The sequence below is a fragment of the Oncorhynchus mykiss genome, chromosome 6, assembly GCF_013265735.2.
Source record: "Oncorhynchus mykiss isolate Arlee chromosome 6, USDA_OmykA_1.1, whole genome shotgun sequence".
In the NCBI taxonomy this organism is placed as follows: Eukaryota; Metazoa; Chordata; class Actinopteri; order Salmoniformes; family Salmonidae; genus Oncorhynchus; species Oncorhynchus mykiss.
In genome coordinates, this window is record NC_048570.1 from 52,517,688 (window position 1) to 52,533,812 (window position 16,125).

The following is a 16,125-nucleotide window of genomic DNA, read 5'->3' on the forward strand; positions in this document are numbered from 1 at the left end:
CAATATTATCGATCACACTTTGATTGGATATATATTTAGAGTAATTAGATATATATTGATAATGGATATGTAGGTGTAGATATCTCCAGTCCTTAAATAAAATGGAGCATTCATAAAATAAACAAGTAATTACAATTGATTTACATTGGGGATGATTAGAGGGACTGTGTGCATGTTGTGTTTATTTTTCCTTGTCAGCCACCCATCTCTGCTTTGTCAGTATTGATAGGCCCAGTGCATGCACTTCTGGGTGAGACTGTCGGGCAGTGGTGGAGTGCATGGCAGATCTAAAAGAGAGCTGCACAAAGTGACAGTAAGTATACAGTTCCACAACATGTTTGTGTGCACATCTGTTGGTTCGAGTGAGCATATGTGTATGTAATATAATTCTGAATTACCTGTATCCATCTGGGAATCCTCAAAAGTAACTCCCTTCACGGCCAGTGTAGTAGGAACTGGTGCAGCCAGTGAATTAAATACAACAGCAGAGGACTACTATGACTGCAGCTGAACTGCTGGGGGTGGCAGATCTAAAAGAGAGAGGCACACTTTTCTTAACTGACAATAATCATACAACTAAACATACTGAATGAGTGTCTTCAGGCTTAAAAAATATTCTTTGATGTGTCTCTACCCCTTCATCTACACTGATTGAAGTGGATTTAACATGTGACATCGATAAGGGATCATAGCTTTCACCTGGTCAGTCTTTCTCATGGATAGAGTAGGTGTTCTTAAAGGTTTTTACAATCAGTGTAGACTTATTTAGGTAAAGTTAAGAATGGAGGGGGGCATGACTTAAAGAATGGCAGAGTAATTACATTTTTTAAATGCATGTGCAGTCCAAATGACTGCTTTAGAGGTTCTAGTGTTAAAATGAACAAATGGCTTTGTCACTGTGTGTCACGCCCTGGTCTTAGTATTTTGTGTTTTCTTTATTATTTTGGTCAGGCCAGGGTGTGACATGGGTTATTTATGTGGTGTGTTTTTTCTTGGGTTTTTTGTAGGTCATGGGATTGTGGTTAGTGGGGTAGTCTAGAATAGTCTATGGCTGCCTGGAGTGGTTCTCAATCAGAGGCAGGTGTTTATCGTTGTCTCTGATTGGGAACCATATTTAGGCAGCCGTATTCTTTGAGTGTTTCGTGGGTGATTGTTCCTGTCTCAGTGTTTGTTTGCACCAGATAAGGCTGTTTAGGGTTTCACGGTATGTTTATTGTTTTGGTTGTGTTTATCTTTTATTAAACATGTATCGCAATAACCATGCTGCATTTTGGTCCGCCTCTCCTTCACCGGAAGAAAACCTTAACACTGTGGTGGTACCCTAAAAGGCAAATTAGTATCTCATCCAAACAAAAGGTATGCTTTTGTACCTGTACTATCTTGTCCTCTAAGGTATACTATTGGCTCTTTTAAGGTACAAACTGCAAGGGTACAATTATGTACCTATAACTACAATGAACAAGATATAAAAGCAACATGTAAAGTGTTGGTCCCATGTTTCATAAGCTGAAATAAAAGGTTCAAGAAATGTTCATTATTTCTCTCAAATGTTTTCCATCCCTGTTAGTGAGTATTTCTCATTTGCCACAATAATCCATCCTGACAGATGTGGCATAATCAAGTAGCTGATTAAACAGCATGATCATTACACAGTTTCACCTTGTGCTGGGGACAAAAGCCCACTCTAAAAACACAATGCCACAGATTACTCAGGTTTTGAGGGACTTTGCAATTGTCATGCTGACACCAGAGCTGTTGCCAGAGAATTGACTGTTAATTTCAATTGAATTGATTACTCAGCCTGATACACAGAATTTATAGGAAACTGGTTGGAATGAATCAGATGGAGGCCTAGCTACAATTGTCAGGAATTTTTTTTAGAGAGCTCTGCCTTTCATTTCCTGTACATTGGTCTATATACCTCACATTTCGTCACAAATGTCCCTCTCAGATTTAATCTGAGAGGAGTATGGAATTATGGTATGGGCAGGCATAAACTGCGGATAACAAAGACTTGCATTTTAACGATGGCAATTTGAGTGCTTCTACACTTGCATTGCTTGCTGTTTGGGGTTTTATGCTGGGTTTCTGTACAGCACTTTGATATATCAGCTGATGTATTAAGGGCTATATAAATACATTTGATTTGATTTGAATGCACAGAGATACTGTGACGAAATCCTGAGGCCCATTGTCACGCCATTTATCTGCCGCCATCACCTCATGTTTCAGCATGATAATGCATGGCCCCATGTCGCAAGGATCTGTACACTATTCCTGGAAGCTGACAATGTCCCAGTTCTTCCATGGCCTGCATACTCAGCAGACGTCACCCATTGAGCATGTTTGGGAAGCTCTGGATCAACGCAAACGACAGTGTGTTCGAGTTTCCACCAATATCCAGCAACTTCACTCAGCCATTGAAGAGGAGGCCACAATCAACAGCCTGATCAACTTTATGCAAAGGAGATGTGGAGCACTGCATGAGGCAAATGGTGGGCACAACAGATACGGACTGGTTCCAGGAACTCTAAATGATCGGCTATGAAAAGCCAGCTGACATTTACTCCAGAGGTGCTGACCTGTTGCACCCTCGACAACCACTGTGATTATTATTATTTGACCCTGCTGGTCATCTATGAACATTTGAACATATTGGCCATGTTCTGTTATAAACTCCACCTGGCACAGCCAGAAGAGGACTGGCCACCCCTCATAGCCTGGCTAGGTTAGGTTCTAGGTTTTTTCCTAGGTTCTGGCCTTTCTATGGAGTTTTTCCTAGCCACTGTGCTTCTACACCAGCATTGCTTGCTGTCTGGAGTTTTAGGCTGGGTTTCTGTACAGCACTTTTTGACATCAGCTGATCTAAGAAGAGCTTTATAAGTACATTTGATTGATTTTCTGATCCCTGCCCCTACCTTTTTTTTTAAAGATACAGTGCCCTCGGGAAAGTATTCAGAACCCTTGACTCTTTCCACAGCTCTACGGACAATTCCTTCAACCTCATGGCTTGGATTTTGCTCTGACATGCACCTTCAACTGTGGGACCTTTTATAGACAGTTGTGTGCCTTTCCAAATCATGTCCAATCGATTGAATTTACCACAGGTGGACTCCAAGTTGTAGAAACATCTCAAGGATGAACAATGGAAACAGGATGCACCTGAGCTCAATTTCGAGTCTCATTACAAAGTGTCTGAATACTTTTGTAAATAAGCTATTTCTGTTAGTTTTTTTTAATACATTTGCTAAAAAAAAATGTAAACCTGTTTTTGCTTTGTCATTATGGGGTATTGTGTGTAGATTTCTGAGGAAAATGTATTATTTAATACATTTTCAAATAAGTCTGTACCGTAACAGAATTTGGAAAGACTCAGTCTGAATACTTTACGAAAGCACTTTATCTGTGACCAGCAGATGCCTATCTGTATTCCCAGTCTTTTTAAATACATTTATTTAAATTGACTGATTTCCTTATATGAACTGTAACTCATTAAAATCATTGAAATTGTTTTGAGTTGCATTTATGGTTTTGTTCAGTATAAATTAGTGGTGGTCAGTGCTGTTTAAGATGAGGGAGGACAATTTATTTTTCATGAGCATGGCCTTATTTCTATTACAGCATATTGGATGACTCATTCATATTCCATTCACCAAGTTCAATTTATGAGCTATAGGTTTAGGCTACTCCATGATACTCAAGTTTTCACTATACCCATCACGAGGTTGCTACAACCTAGCCTATAAATGAAAGTTTACAACGTATGTCAGGTTGAGCGACAAATTTGAGGTCACAGACAGTGACTTTCAATACTGCCTTGCACACTCTTGCCTGCATCTAGCTGATATAGGGTGTAATCATTTTTCCAACAGTTGCAAGCGAGAGTTTCTATTGGACAAATTCAGGCATGTTTATCCCCGTTTTGTTCCATTTGCTTCCATTTAAGAAACGTTTTTCAACAGAAAAGGCAGAAAGAATACACCTTTGATCATGCGTAAACAGAGGTCACTCTCATAACAGCCACGTTGTATTCCTTCCCTTCTCTTCGCTTGTGGACATCAGCTGTATGTGACCAAACGAAAAACCTTTCCAAAACAAACCGCTACACACAGCCTACATCGTTGACACCATATTATTTAAAGTAAGGTCATAGTCAGCATAGCTAATAGAACTAACACATGCAGTAACGTTAGTGTACAGTCAGTAAGCAGTGACACCGGCGGTCCCCAGTCGCAAAAAAATCGTAATACCAAAAGCTTACCTTGACTTGAAAGAGTTCCAGTGTTGTGTTGGAAAGTCATAGCCAGCTAGCTAACATAGCTTCCCTCTGTTTGAGTGTGGGGGTGTTCCAGTAGGCTAAACTAGATGGCTGTATTTGCTTGCTTCTCCTTCATTTTGGAATAAATGAATTTGTCTTTATCTCTGAGTCAATTACTCACCACATTTCATACATTGCAGTTCTAGCTACCTATAGCTTATGCTTTCAGTACTAGATTAATTCTCTGCTCCTTTGATGTGGTGGACAACATGTCAGTTCATGCTGCAAGAGCTCTGATAGCCTGCTGTGTAAGTCCATGGAAGGGGGTGAGAACCATGAGCCTCCAAGGTTTTGTATTGAAGTCAATGTTCCCAGAGGAGGACGGAAGCTAGCTGTCCTCCGGCTATACCATGGTGCTACCCTACAGAGTGCTGTTGAGGCTACTGTAGACCTTCTTTGCAAAATAGTGTGTTTTAATCAGCTATTAGGCAATGTGATTATATTTAATACAGTTTTATCTAAAAACCTTTTAAAATGTTTTACAATTACATTTGTATGTATTTCACTGAGGAGGATGGTCCTCCCCTTCCTCCTCCGAGGAGCCTACACTGGTATAAATGTACAAATGTACAAACCTTACAGGGAACCATGACAGTGGCAAGCGTTTGTACCATGTTAGGAACAAATCGAAACCTTCATTTTCTGAGACTGTATGGTGAGATCTGAAAACAGCAGTTGGTGGAGGGCATCCCTAAAACATTGAAAAGTTAGTCACGTTTGCTGCTGAAAAGTGGGCCAAATTGCCAGCAGAAAGGTGCAGCAAGCTCAATGATGGCTACAAAAAGATTTTGTCGGCAGTTATCTTGGCCAAAGGCTGTGAAACCCAGTACTAGCAGCAGGCTGACAATAATGTTGTCCATGCCATTTGCCTTTATTTTATAAATAAAGTCTTCATAATGCCTTCATGAGCACTACATAAATGTGCTACAAAGCATCTATAACTGTATGTCATGCTTTTTGAAGGGTTCATAAATGTGGCCTAACTGTGTGACATAATCACCAATGTCAAGTGTGACATAATCCACTATGTCGAATATGATAAAAATGTATTTTTCACATTTACAAGCCCTTAACCAAAAAGAGTTTAAAAGTAGTTTTTAAAAAGTAAGTAAGAAATATTTTCTAAATAAACTAAAGGAAAAATAGTAACAAAATAAAATAACAATAACGAGGCTATATACAAGGGGTACCCCGTAGTCAATGTGCAGGGCTACGGGTTAGTCAAGGTAATTGGGGTAATACTGTATGTAGGTTGGCAAGTAGCCTAGTGGTTAGAGCGTTGGGCCAATAACCGAAGATTGCTAGATCGAATCCTCAAGCTGCCAAGGTAAAAAATCTGTTGTTTTGCCCCTGAACAACCCACTGTTCCTAGGCCGTCATTGTAAATAAGAATTTGTTCTTAACTGACTTGCCTAGTTAAATAAAGGTTAAAGACCTTATGCATTGCTAATAATACCTATTCAAGACTCGTTGCTCACCACTGTCTCTCTGCTGGTTCAGGCTCTGTCTCACTCTCTGGCCTTCTCCTTCTCAAGAACTTCTGCCTGAGTCTCAGTGACTGGCTCACTAGTACTAACAGTTCATTTTCCAAACATAATATATTACATACATTGTATAAAGCAGTTACAGGGTTATTAGAATGAAGTAGACGTTTAGAAAGACATTATATTCACAAATGTATTCATGGTCACCTTACTGTAGCTTCCAATCATGGCATCTTGCATTAAGAGGTAAATAATTCAATGATTTTGCCTTTGTCCTTGGTTTCTCTGTCAAAATATGAACAAGAGCTAACTAAGTCCCATGTAAGGTCTACTGAGAGCATTGTCTGCTGAAGTGATGTACCTCAAAGCTCTTAGACTTGTCCAACAACTAAAAGATAATCAAATCACATTTTATTTGTCACATGCGCTGAATACAACAGGTGATTTTCTTCCTTTAAATAACCAAACCAAAGTATTCTCTGATTAACTTAGATCATACAATAGATTATGTTAAATTATATTGTCAAAATAATATACTGCTCCTGCTTCTAGCTAGGAAGCAGGTACATATACACAACATTTAATATTTCAACAATATACATGGTGCTTGGTATTCCTTTGTTCAATAAAATATGACTAACACACACACACATACACAGAGTTTTGTAGAAGGCATGAAGGTGGCATGAAAGTCAGGGTTAATGGAGTGTATACCCCCCCCCCCCCCATCAGGAGATGAAGCAGATCCTCCTGTCTCCTTTCATCCATCTTGTTTAGAGCAAAAGGGAGAGAGGAGGAAAAGAGGAAAGGGAGAGAAGATGAGAATAACCCAAGCATGATCGATCTGCTCCATGAATAATTGAAGAGGGATGTGTTTTGGAGAGTTCTGTTCTCAGCACAGCCAAGCCCAGCTCTCCTACAATGATTTCTCTTTCTACTCCTGCTTGTGACACAGGGCAGCAGTTTCCTGCAGTGCACCTCTCGCATAGTAAATCTGATGTACATCCGGGACAGTGTAAACACTGATGACTCGAAAAAGGCTCTCAGTGGGAGAGGGGTAGAGAGGAGTCGGTTATCTAATAGAACTTTGCGCTGGCTGCTCCTGCCGCTGCTAACGACGATACTCCTATATTCCCTTTCTGGGCTCAGGAACATTTAGGGCGACAGGAGGAAGGAATAACCAGAGCAGGGCTTTGAATCATATGCCTAACCTATCGACCCAGCTGAGCACACCTCCTCTCCTCTGTGAATGCACTCACTTGCAGCATGGACTCCGCAGGGGAAAGAGAGGAAGGGTGGATGGAAGACCAGTGGGAGAAATGGTAGGGCAACACAACATCTCTCTTTCCTATCCTAGGTCCTTACCACACTGGCAGAAACCTAGTAGAGAGCTGGCTGATCTTGTGTGTGTATGCAACTGCTGAAAATCTGTCGCTCCCTATGCTTCGCTCAGTGTTGCAGCATAGGACAGGGATGCCCTTGAAGTAGAGCGGATGCATAGGAGAGAGGTGAGATGCATAGGAGAGAGAGAAGACAGCTAGAGAGTGGAGGTTGCACTATAGGTAGATGTAGTAGCTTTTATCATATAAGACACATGTAATTTAACTCTTGGGAGAATAAGAATACAGAATATGATGATATCACCAGGATGCTGGTATGTTGAAAGCGCAGACTTGCTGACTCTGTTTGTTGTTGTACGGTGTTGGATGTAAAGGTGACCCATTAGATGGGACTGTCCTTACGATGCACACCAAATGTAAGCAGCAAAGGTTTATGAATGAACGGTATGCCTGATTTGGAATTAAGATGTAAATTAGCAGGAGAGAGAGGCAGGCTGATGTGGCTGTATTAATGAATCAATCATGTGTCTAATGCTTAAGATGGAGAAGCCATAAGTGGGATAATTTAATCAGCAAATGAAGGAAGACTCACAGCCATATACAGTATGATGTCAGTAATTGGGTATTTCAATAAATCACCCTAAGCAGATTCACTGATCCTCTGACTGTGTTATGGTTTATTATAAATCTTACAGGCTTAGGGGTTTTGCTTGATTTCGTGTTCGATTAAATTTTCCATTTCGAGGTTGGTTCTGTTTGGGCGTGGCTGGCCCTGATTGGAATTATCTTCATTGGTCAGGATGTGTTCACATCAGAATAATATGCTGCTCCTGCTTCTAGCACAATATTTACACAACATTTAATATTTAAACAATATGCATGGTGCTTGGTACGCCTTCTGTGTTCAGTAGAATATGACTAACAAACACACACAGTTTTGTAGGTGGCATGAAGGTCAGGGTTAATGGAGTGTACACCTTACCGTGAAATGCTTACTACAAGCCCTTAACCAACAATGCAGTTCACGAAATAAGCATTTCGCAACACCCGCAATAACATCTGCTAAACATGTGTCTGTGACAAATACAATTTGATTTGATTTGAATACAGTTAAGAAAACATTTACTAAATAAACTAAAGAGAAAAAAGGTATTAACTTCTTGCTCCTACCTGTGACGCAGATGTCTCAACTAGACACCTGGAAATGCAAATGCGCTACGCTAAATGTACTCGTTAAAACTCAAACGTTCATTAAAACACACATGCTGGGTAATGAATTAAAGCTACACTCGTTGTGAATCTAGCCAACAAGTCAGATTTTTAAAATGCTTTTCGGCGAAAGCATGAGAAGCTATTATCTGATAGCATGCAACACCCCGAAATACCTGAAGGCGACGTAAACAAAAGAATTAGCGTAGCCGGCGCTACACAAATAGCAGAAAAAAATTATATAAAACATTCATTACCTTTGACGAGCTTCTTTGTTGGCACTCCTATATGCCCCATAAACATCACTATTGGGTCTTTTTTTTCGATTAAATCGTTCTATAAATACCCAAAATATCCATCTATGGAAACTGTGTGATTCAGAAAAAAACACAGTTTCAAAACGCAGCGTCATTTTTTTAAATTAAAAAAGTCGATGATAAACTTTCACAAAACACTTCGAAATACTTTTGTAATCCAACTTTAGGTATTAGTAAACGTTAATAATCTATCAAATTGAACACGGGGCGATGTGTATTCAATAGCTCCACGTCTTCAAATCATGTTTGGGAAATCTCTCTTCCAAGACGTCCTGTCGGAGACCGGATGGAATGGAATCTCTCTCCTTTGTTTGACCAAGAAATAACTCCCAGGAAAATGACAAGACTGGCGACATCGTGTGGAAGCTGTAGGAATTGCATTCTCGGCCCCTTTTAATTTGGTGTCCCTTAAACAATACATGCAAGTGGCGCATGGATATTTGTTTCAGTTTTCAGTGACCAGTTTTTCTTGCGCTTTTCGATGAAACACACGCTCTTTTATGGTCACAGCCGTGATTTAACCAGTTTTAGAAACTTCAGAGTGTTTTCTATCCACACATACTAATCATATGCATATACTATATTCCTGGCATGAGTAGCAGGACGCTGAAATGTTGCGTGATTTTTAACAGAATGTTCGAAAAAGGAGGGGGTAAGACAATAATACAAAAGTAACAAGAAAATTACATAGCAATAACGAGGATATATACAGTACCGAGTACAATGTGCGGGGGTACAGGTTAGTCAAGGTAATTTGTAAAGTGACTATAAACAGCGAGTGGCAGCATTGTAAAAACAAAAAGGTGGGAGGAGGAGTCAATGTAAATAATCCGGGGTGGCCATTTTATTAATTGTTTAGCAGTCTTATTGCTTGGGGGTAGAAGCTGTTAAAGAGCCATTTGGTCCTAGACTTGGCGCTCTGGTACAGCTTGCGGTGTGATAGCAGAGAGAACAGTCTATGACCTGGGTGACTAGAGTCTTTGACAATTTTTGGAGCCTTCCTCTGACACACCTAGTATATAGGTCCTGGATGTCAGGAAGCTTGGCCCCAGTGATGTACTGGGCTGTACGCACTACCCTCTGCAGCGCTTTATGGTCAGATGCCGATCTGTTACCATACCAGGCGGTGATGCAACCGGTCTGGATGGTCTCGATGGTGCAGTTGTAGAACTTTTAGAAGATCTGGGGACCCATGACAAATCTTTTGGGGACCCATGACAAGTCTCCTGGGGGGGAAAAGGTGTTGTCGTGCCCTCTTCACAACTGTCTTGCTGTGTTTGGGCCATGATAGTTAGTTGGTGATGTGGACACCAAGGAACTTGAAACAGTCGACAAGATCCACTTCAACCCCGTCAATGTTAATGGGGGACTGTTCGGCCCTCCTTTTCCTATAGTCCATAATCGGATCCTTTGTCTTAATCACATTGAGAGAGTTTGTTGTCCTGCCACCACACAGCCAGGTCTCCGACCTCCTCCCTATAGGCTGTCTCATCACTGTCGGTGATCAGACATACCACTGTTGTCTCATCAGCAAACTTAATGATGGTGCTGGAGTCGTGCTAGGCCACGCAGTCGTGGTTGAAGGGAATAAACCATGCACAACTGAGAGGCCCCAGTGTTGAGGATCAGCTTGGCAGATGTGTTGTTGGCTGCCCTTACCACCTGGGGGCGGCCCGTCAGAAAGTCTGGGATCCAGTTGCAGAGGGAGATGTTTAGTCCCAGGGTCCTTAGCTTCATGTGGGCACTATAGTGTTGAACACTGATCTGTAGTCAATGAACAGCATTCTCACATAGGTTTTCAATTTGTCCAGGTGGGAAACGGCAGTGTGGACTGTAATTGAGATTGCGTCATCTGTGAATCTGTAAGGGCGGTATGCGAATTGGAGTGGGTCTAGGGTTTCTGGCATGATGGTGTTGATGTGAGCCAGGACCAGCCTTTCAAAGCAATTCATGGCTACCGACATAACTGTTACGGGTCGGTAGTCATTTAGGCAGGTTACCTCCGCTTTCTTGGGCACAAGGACTATGGTGGCCTTTTTGAAAAATGTAGGTATTACAGAATCGGTCAGAGAGAGGTTGAAAATGTCATTAAAGACACTTGCCAGTTGGTCCACGCATGCTTTGATTTGAGTACACATCCTGGTAATCCGTCTGGCCCGTGACCTGTTTAAAGGTCTTGCTCACATCATCTGGAACAGCTGGTGCTCTCATGCATGTTTCAGTGTTGCTTGCCTCAATGCGAGCATAAAAGGTATTTAGTTCGTCTGTTAGGCTCACGTCACTGGGCAGCTTGCGGCTGGGTTTCCCTTCGCAGTCTGTAACATTTGTCAAACCCTGCCACAGGGTTACACAAAGCCAGTGGCATGTCATTAGTAAAGATTGAAAAAAGTAAAGGGCCTAGACAGCTGCCCTGGGGAATGTCTGATTCTACCTGGATTATGTTGGAGAGGCGTTCATTAAAGAACAACCTCTGTACTCTGTTAGACATGTAACTCTTTATCCACAATATAGCAGGGGGTGTAAAACCATAACACAAACGTTTTTCCAGCAGCAGACGATGTCAAAACCTCATTGAAGACTAACAAAACAGCTCCCACAATCGTTTTATCATCAATATCTCTCATCCAATCATCAGTAATTTGTGTAAGTGCCATTCATGTTGAATGCTCTTCCCTATAAGCGTGCTGAGAGTCTGTTGTCAATTTGTTTACTGTAAAATAGATTTGTATCTGGTCAAACTATTTATTTTCCAAAAGTTTACTAAGTGTTGGTAACAGGCTGATTGGTTGGCTATTTGAGCCATTAAAGGGGGCTTTACTATTCTTGGGTAGTAGAATGACTTTTGCTTCCCTCCAGGCCTGAGGGCACACACTGTCTTGTAGGCTTAGATAGAAGGTGGAGGGGCAATATCCTCTGTAATTTTCCATCCAACTTGTCAAACCCAGGGGGCTTGTCAATAATCACATATAATTAAATAAACACACACACAGGATAGATTATACATTGGTTACTAACATGATGCAATGAAAAGTCCCTAGTGGACTAACCCGATATGACGGCTTGTTAACCAATGAAATGGGGGGAGAAAGAGCGGGAGAAGAAGAGACAAAGGAATTATCGTGCATACAGTTGAATAATACGCTCATCATATATATGGATATTTAGCACCCTGACAACCACTCAGTCAGATTTATAAATGCCACACATATTTACGCGTGTATGTCTTTGTTGTCTCGCTCTCTTGACAACACTAGATCCATCTATGTGGAGTAATTCAAACAGAAAATCTCTGGTTGTGTAAGTCTCTGGTTGTCCACCAGAGGTCACCATGTCCTTTGCAGTTGTAGTAGGTTGGTCTCAGAGTGTCAGAACGGTTCTTCCCGAGGTGTACTGATGGGGGGTCACCTTGGGGTCATGATAGGGGCTGCACCAGATGATTGATGTATTATAATAATTTATTATGATTATGTTGTATTAATAAAAGGAGAAGGGCTATAAGACCCCTACCCCACTACATTTATAGGGTCCTGGACTACAGATTAGCAATATATATGCATTATAAGGTGTAATATTGTTCACAGTTCTTTTCTAGTCTTTGCTTCTTATAAGAAACAGTCTGAGAGATGTGTGAGTTATTGCAGTCAAAACAGGGTGTCTGTGAGAAAGCGCCTCAAGGCTAAAAGAGATTAATAGACAAAGAACCCTGCAGGGAGTGAAAAAGATAAGAGACTAGTCACACATACCACTATAAAGCAACGTGGGCAGTGGAAAATTACTGCTGAGCCTTTAGAAAACACTGGAACTATTGTCACTTCTGCAAGTTTGTATAACTGTATATGCATGGGATTGGTCTGATGAGTAGAAGGTGTTGACGTAGGCAGTTACATCACTAGGGGTTGACTGCAAGCAACTTGGACTCTTTTCTATTTTGCAGAACTTACTCGGAAACATGCGAGCTATGTTCCCATTGTCAACTTCTGTCTGCAATTGCATTAATAAAGGTTTTTGATTGATTTATTGAAAGATATTGTCTGATTGCTGATTTCACCAATAAGCAATGACTGACAAGGAACACGAACCTACACAAACATTTGGCGAGCTTGTCGGGAGTGAGTGTCCACCCTGGTTGGAGGAGATTCTACACCATGGTGCCAGAGCTCCAAATTAAACAAGCTAAGCAGACACCTGTTTAATCTAAGTCTGTAATTAATTGACATTCACTTGTGTGGTTTCCCTCTAACAAGTAAATGGCAGCTCACTCACTCTAAAATATACACTTTGAAAATGACATAGTCAAATTCTAGATTGGAGAAATTACATAACGGCTATTGGTGAAATGCATGATTTGAATGATTGATGATTTTAATTTTAATTTTGTGTGGTAATGCAGCTACCATTACTGAATACTAGTTATTTTATTTTTTGAGAGGTGATTCAGTAATAATCATCTATTTTATTTTGAGTAGTACTGCGGAGACCAATACTGAATACTAGTTATTTTGGTTTTGGAGAGGTGGTTCAGTAATATTCATCTCTTCTATTTTATTTTTGGTGGTAATGCAGGCGACCATTACTGAATGCTAGTTATTTTATTTTGGAGAGGTGGTGCAGTGACCATTGCTGAGTACTAGTTAGTTTTGCAGAGGTGATTCAGCAAGAATAATCTATTTTTACTTTGGGTTGTGATGCAGCGACCATTACTGAATACTAGTTATTTTTTAGGTAATTCAGCGACAATTACACAGGCCACCTTGACCTATAGGAGGGTGGTTTATTTTTTATTTTTGTAGAAGTAATTCTGTGTGACATTTACCCAGTGAATGAGATGAGTTCTTTATGAATTGTTGTAATTCTGTGTGAAATTTACCCAGTGACTGAGTTGAGTTGTTTATGAAAAGTGCGTATGTTTCATGTGTTTGTTTGTCTGTGGATTATGGCAGGGTTTATTGGGTAATGGCCCAATGGTGGAATAAAAAGTTAGGAGTAGGACCGAAGTTATTTGAATAAAAGGTTGAACGTATTTGTTAGTGACACTTTCCTATCATGGGACATTATAGGAAATGTACAACCCTTAGTATACCAGTAAAATTATTACAAGGAAGTTCTGTAGAGATTTTCATAGAAAATGACTTTGTGATTCTATCACCAGGGGGCAAAAAAAAATGAATAGCTTGCCTTTGATGATCTTCGGATGTTTTCACTCACGAGACTCCCAGTTACACAATAAATGTTCCTTTTGTTCCATAAAGATTATTTTTATGTCCAAAATACCTCTGTTTGCTTGGCGCGTTATGTTCAGAAATCCACAGGCTTGAGCTGTCACGACAACTCAGACGAAAATTCCAAATAGTATCCGTAATGTCCACAGAAACATGTCAAACATTTTTTTATAATCAATCCTCAGGTTGTTTTTAAAATATATAATCGATAATATATCAACTGGCACTGTCTATTTTTCAGTAGGAGAGGGAGAATGAATGGCTGCCCCACTGTGTTACGCAAGCAAAACTCATGGGAACACCCAGCTATCCACCGACGCGATGTTATCTCTCTCGCTCATTTTTCAAAATAAAAGCCTGAAACTATGTCTAAAGACTAAAGACCTTGAGGAAGCGATAGAAAAAGGAATCTGGTTGATAACCCTTTAAATAGAGCGAAGGCAGGCTATGGAACATGGAGCTTTCAAAATAGAAGCCACTTCATGGTTTGATTTTCCTCAGGTTTCACCTGCAATATCAGTTATGTTATACTCACAGACAATATTTGGACCGTTTTGGAAACTTTATAGTGTTTTCTATCCTAATCTGTCAATTATGTGCATATTCTAGCATATAGGCCTAATAAATAGTCTGTTTACATTGGGAACGTTATTTTTCTAAACATAAAAGTACTGCCCCCTAGCTGAAAGAGGTGGATGGTTCATTCAACAAGACTAGTTTGGATTTAGTCAAGGAGATAATTCAGACAAGAAAAATGGACAAGGAGAAGGGGATGAAGAAAAGTATCCTTGTATCAGAAACTGTGAAACTGTGACCCAGAGGTCCCCCGGGTGACTATACATAGATCTACCCTCTAATACCACTGACAGAAGAAAATGGAGAAGCAACCACAATTATCCTCAAGGGGATTTTGATGAAGGAGGTGGATGACACAACAGCAGCAACAAGCAGCATGAGAACAATAGAATTGGATGAAAAAAGGAGGCACAGTTCCTGGAGGGAGTTTCCCTCGGCACTCCAACTCACTCCACAAAAAGGAACAGACTGGAAGACCCTAGACATATGGCCGCCTGTAGAAAACAAACTAACTACTAAAGAAGTAAAAGAAAAGTAGAAATTGTTACCATTTATGGGTGACCTATTCAGAGACCAGAGAGAAAGGGAAGAAAGTGAGAGCGAAGGAAAATAATAAGTTGTATACATTACGAAAAGAGAAGAGAAAGTTGATCGAAGATCTGCAGGTGCTAATTGCTAATAAGATTAAGGAGACAATGGACAAAGATGATGTGGATGAAAGTAAGAAGCTAAAATAGGAGGTCAGACAAGCCACGGATATGGTAATGACAATACCAGAGTGAGATAGAATAGTGTGAAAGGAGGACTAGACACTGCACTGAAGAAGGCCCAGCTTGCACAGATCGAGAAAGAAAGTGGTGATTTTACTCACAATATGATGGCTGCTCAAGTTGTTTCTACTGGCTCACCACAACCACAGTCTGCAGCTCCCCCAGAGTCACATCAGTCACACCTGTGAACCCGGTGCCTGCAGGGTATGTGCTTTTCACCACTCAGCATTATGGTGACCCACAAACATGGACAGGAAGAGGAGGTGGCCCCGCCAGAGCCCTTCGTGACTGGAACAACACTCAATGCTGGACCTGTGGGCAGAGGACAAGTTAATGACAGAGGACAGCCATGGCCAATGGGAAATCAGAACACCAACAGTTCTTATTTCCCTCTGAGTCAACAATGAAGGCGCCCGACTCCCCTGCTCCAGTGTTCCCAGTATGAATTCAATGATGAAAGAGAAGAACCAATGGTTACTCTTATTGTTAATGGACATCACCTACCATTTCTAATAGACACTGGAGCTCACTGTTCCAGGCAAACCTGGACAAGTTGTTCGGGTTTCCCTGAGCAAATCATCAGTAACAATAACAGGGGCATCAGGACAGCCCAGGAATGTGTATCGGACAAAGACTTGTTTGATGAACCTTTGCTAGACTCTGACATGGTGCTGTTTGTTGATGGTTCTGCTTATATAGATCAAAGCACAGGGAAGAAACATATAGGATTTGCTGTAGTTGATGTGGAAGGTGATATTGAGATTATACAGCCCCTACCAGAACATTTATCAGAGCAACAGGCAGATTTATTAGCTCTGAAAACAGCTTGTGAAATGGGGAAAAGGAAGACCCTTACTGTCTACTCAGACTCAGCATATGCTATTGGGGTTTG

The 16,125-nt window shown here is 40.8% G+C and overlaps 1 protein-coding gene across 2 annotated transcripts in view; it reads left to right on the forward strand.

The window, feature by feature from the left end:
• The first annotated feature begins 6,668 nt into the window (after nucleotides 1–6,668).
• Nucleotides 6,669–16,125, forward strand: part of mapk8ip1b (mitogen-activated protein kinase 8 interacting protein 1b) — a 121,290-nt gene continuing 111,833 nt past the window's right edge. Inside the window, exon 1 of one of the 2 annotated variants that reach the window (XM_021606791.2) lies at nucleotides 6,669–7,124. In XM_021606791.2, coding sequence (XP_021462466.1) covers nucleotides 7,005–7,124 — 120 coding nt within the window. In that variant the 5' untranslated portion in view covers nucleotides 6,669–7,004. The remainder of the gene's footprint in view (nucleotides 7,125–16,125) is intronic. The other variant, XM_021606793.2, reaches the window with a different exon arrangement.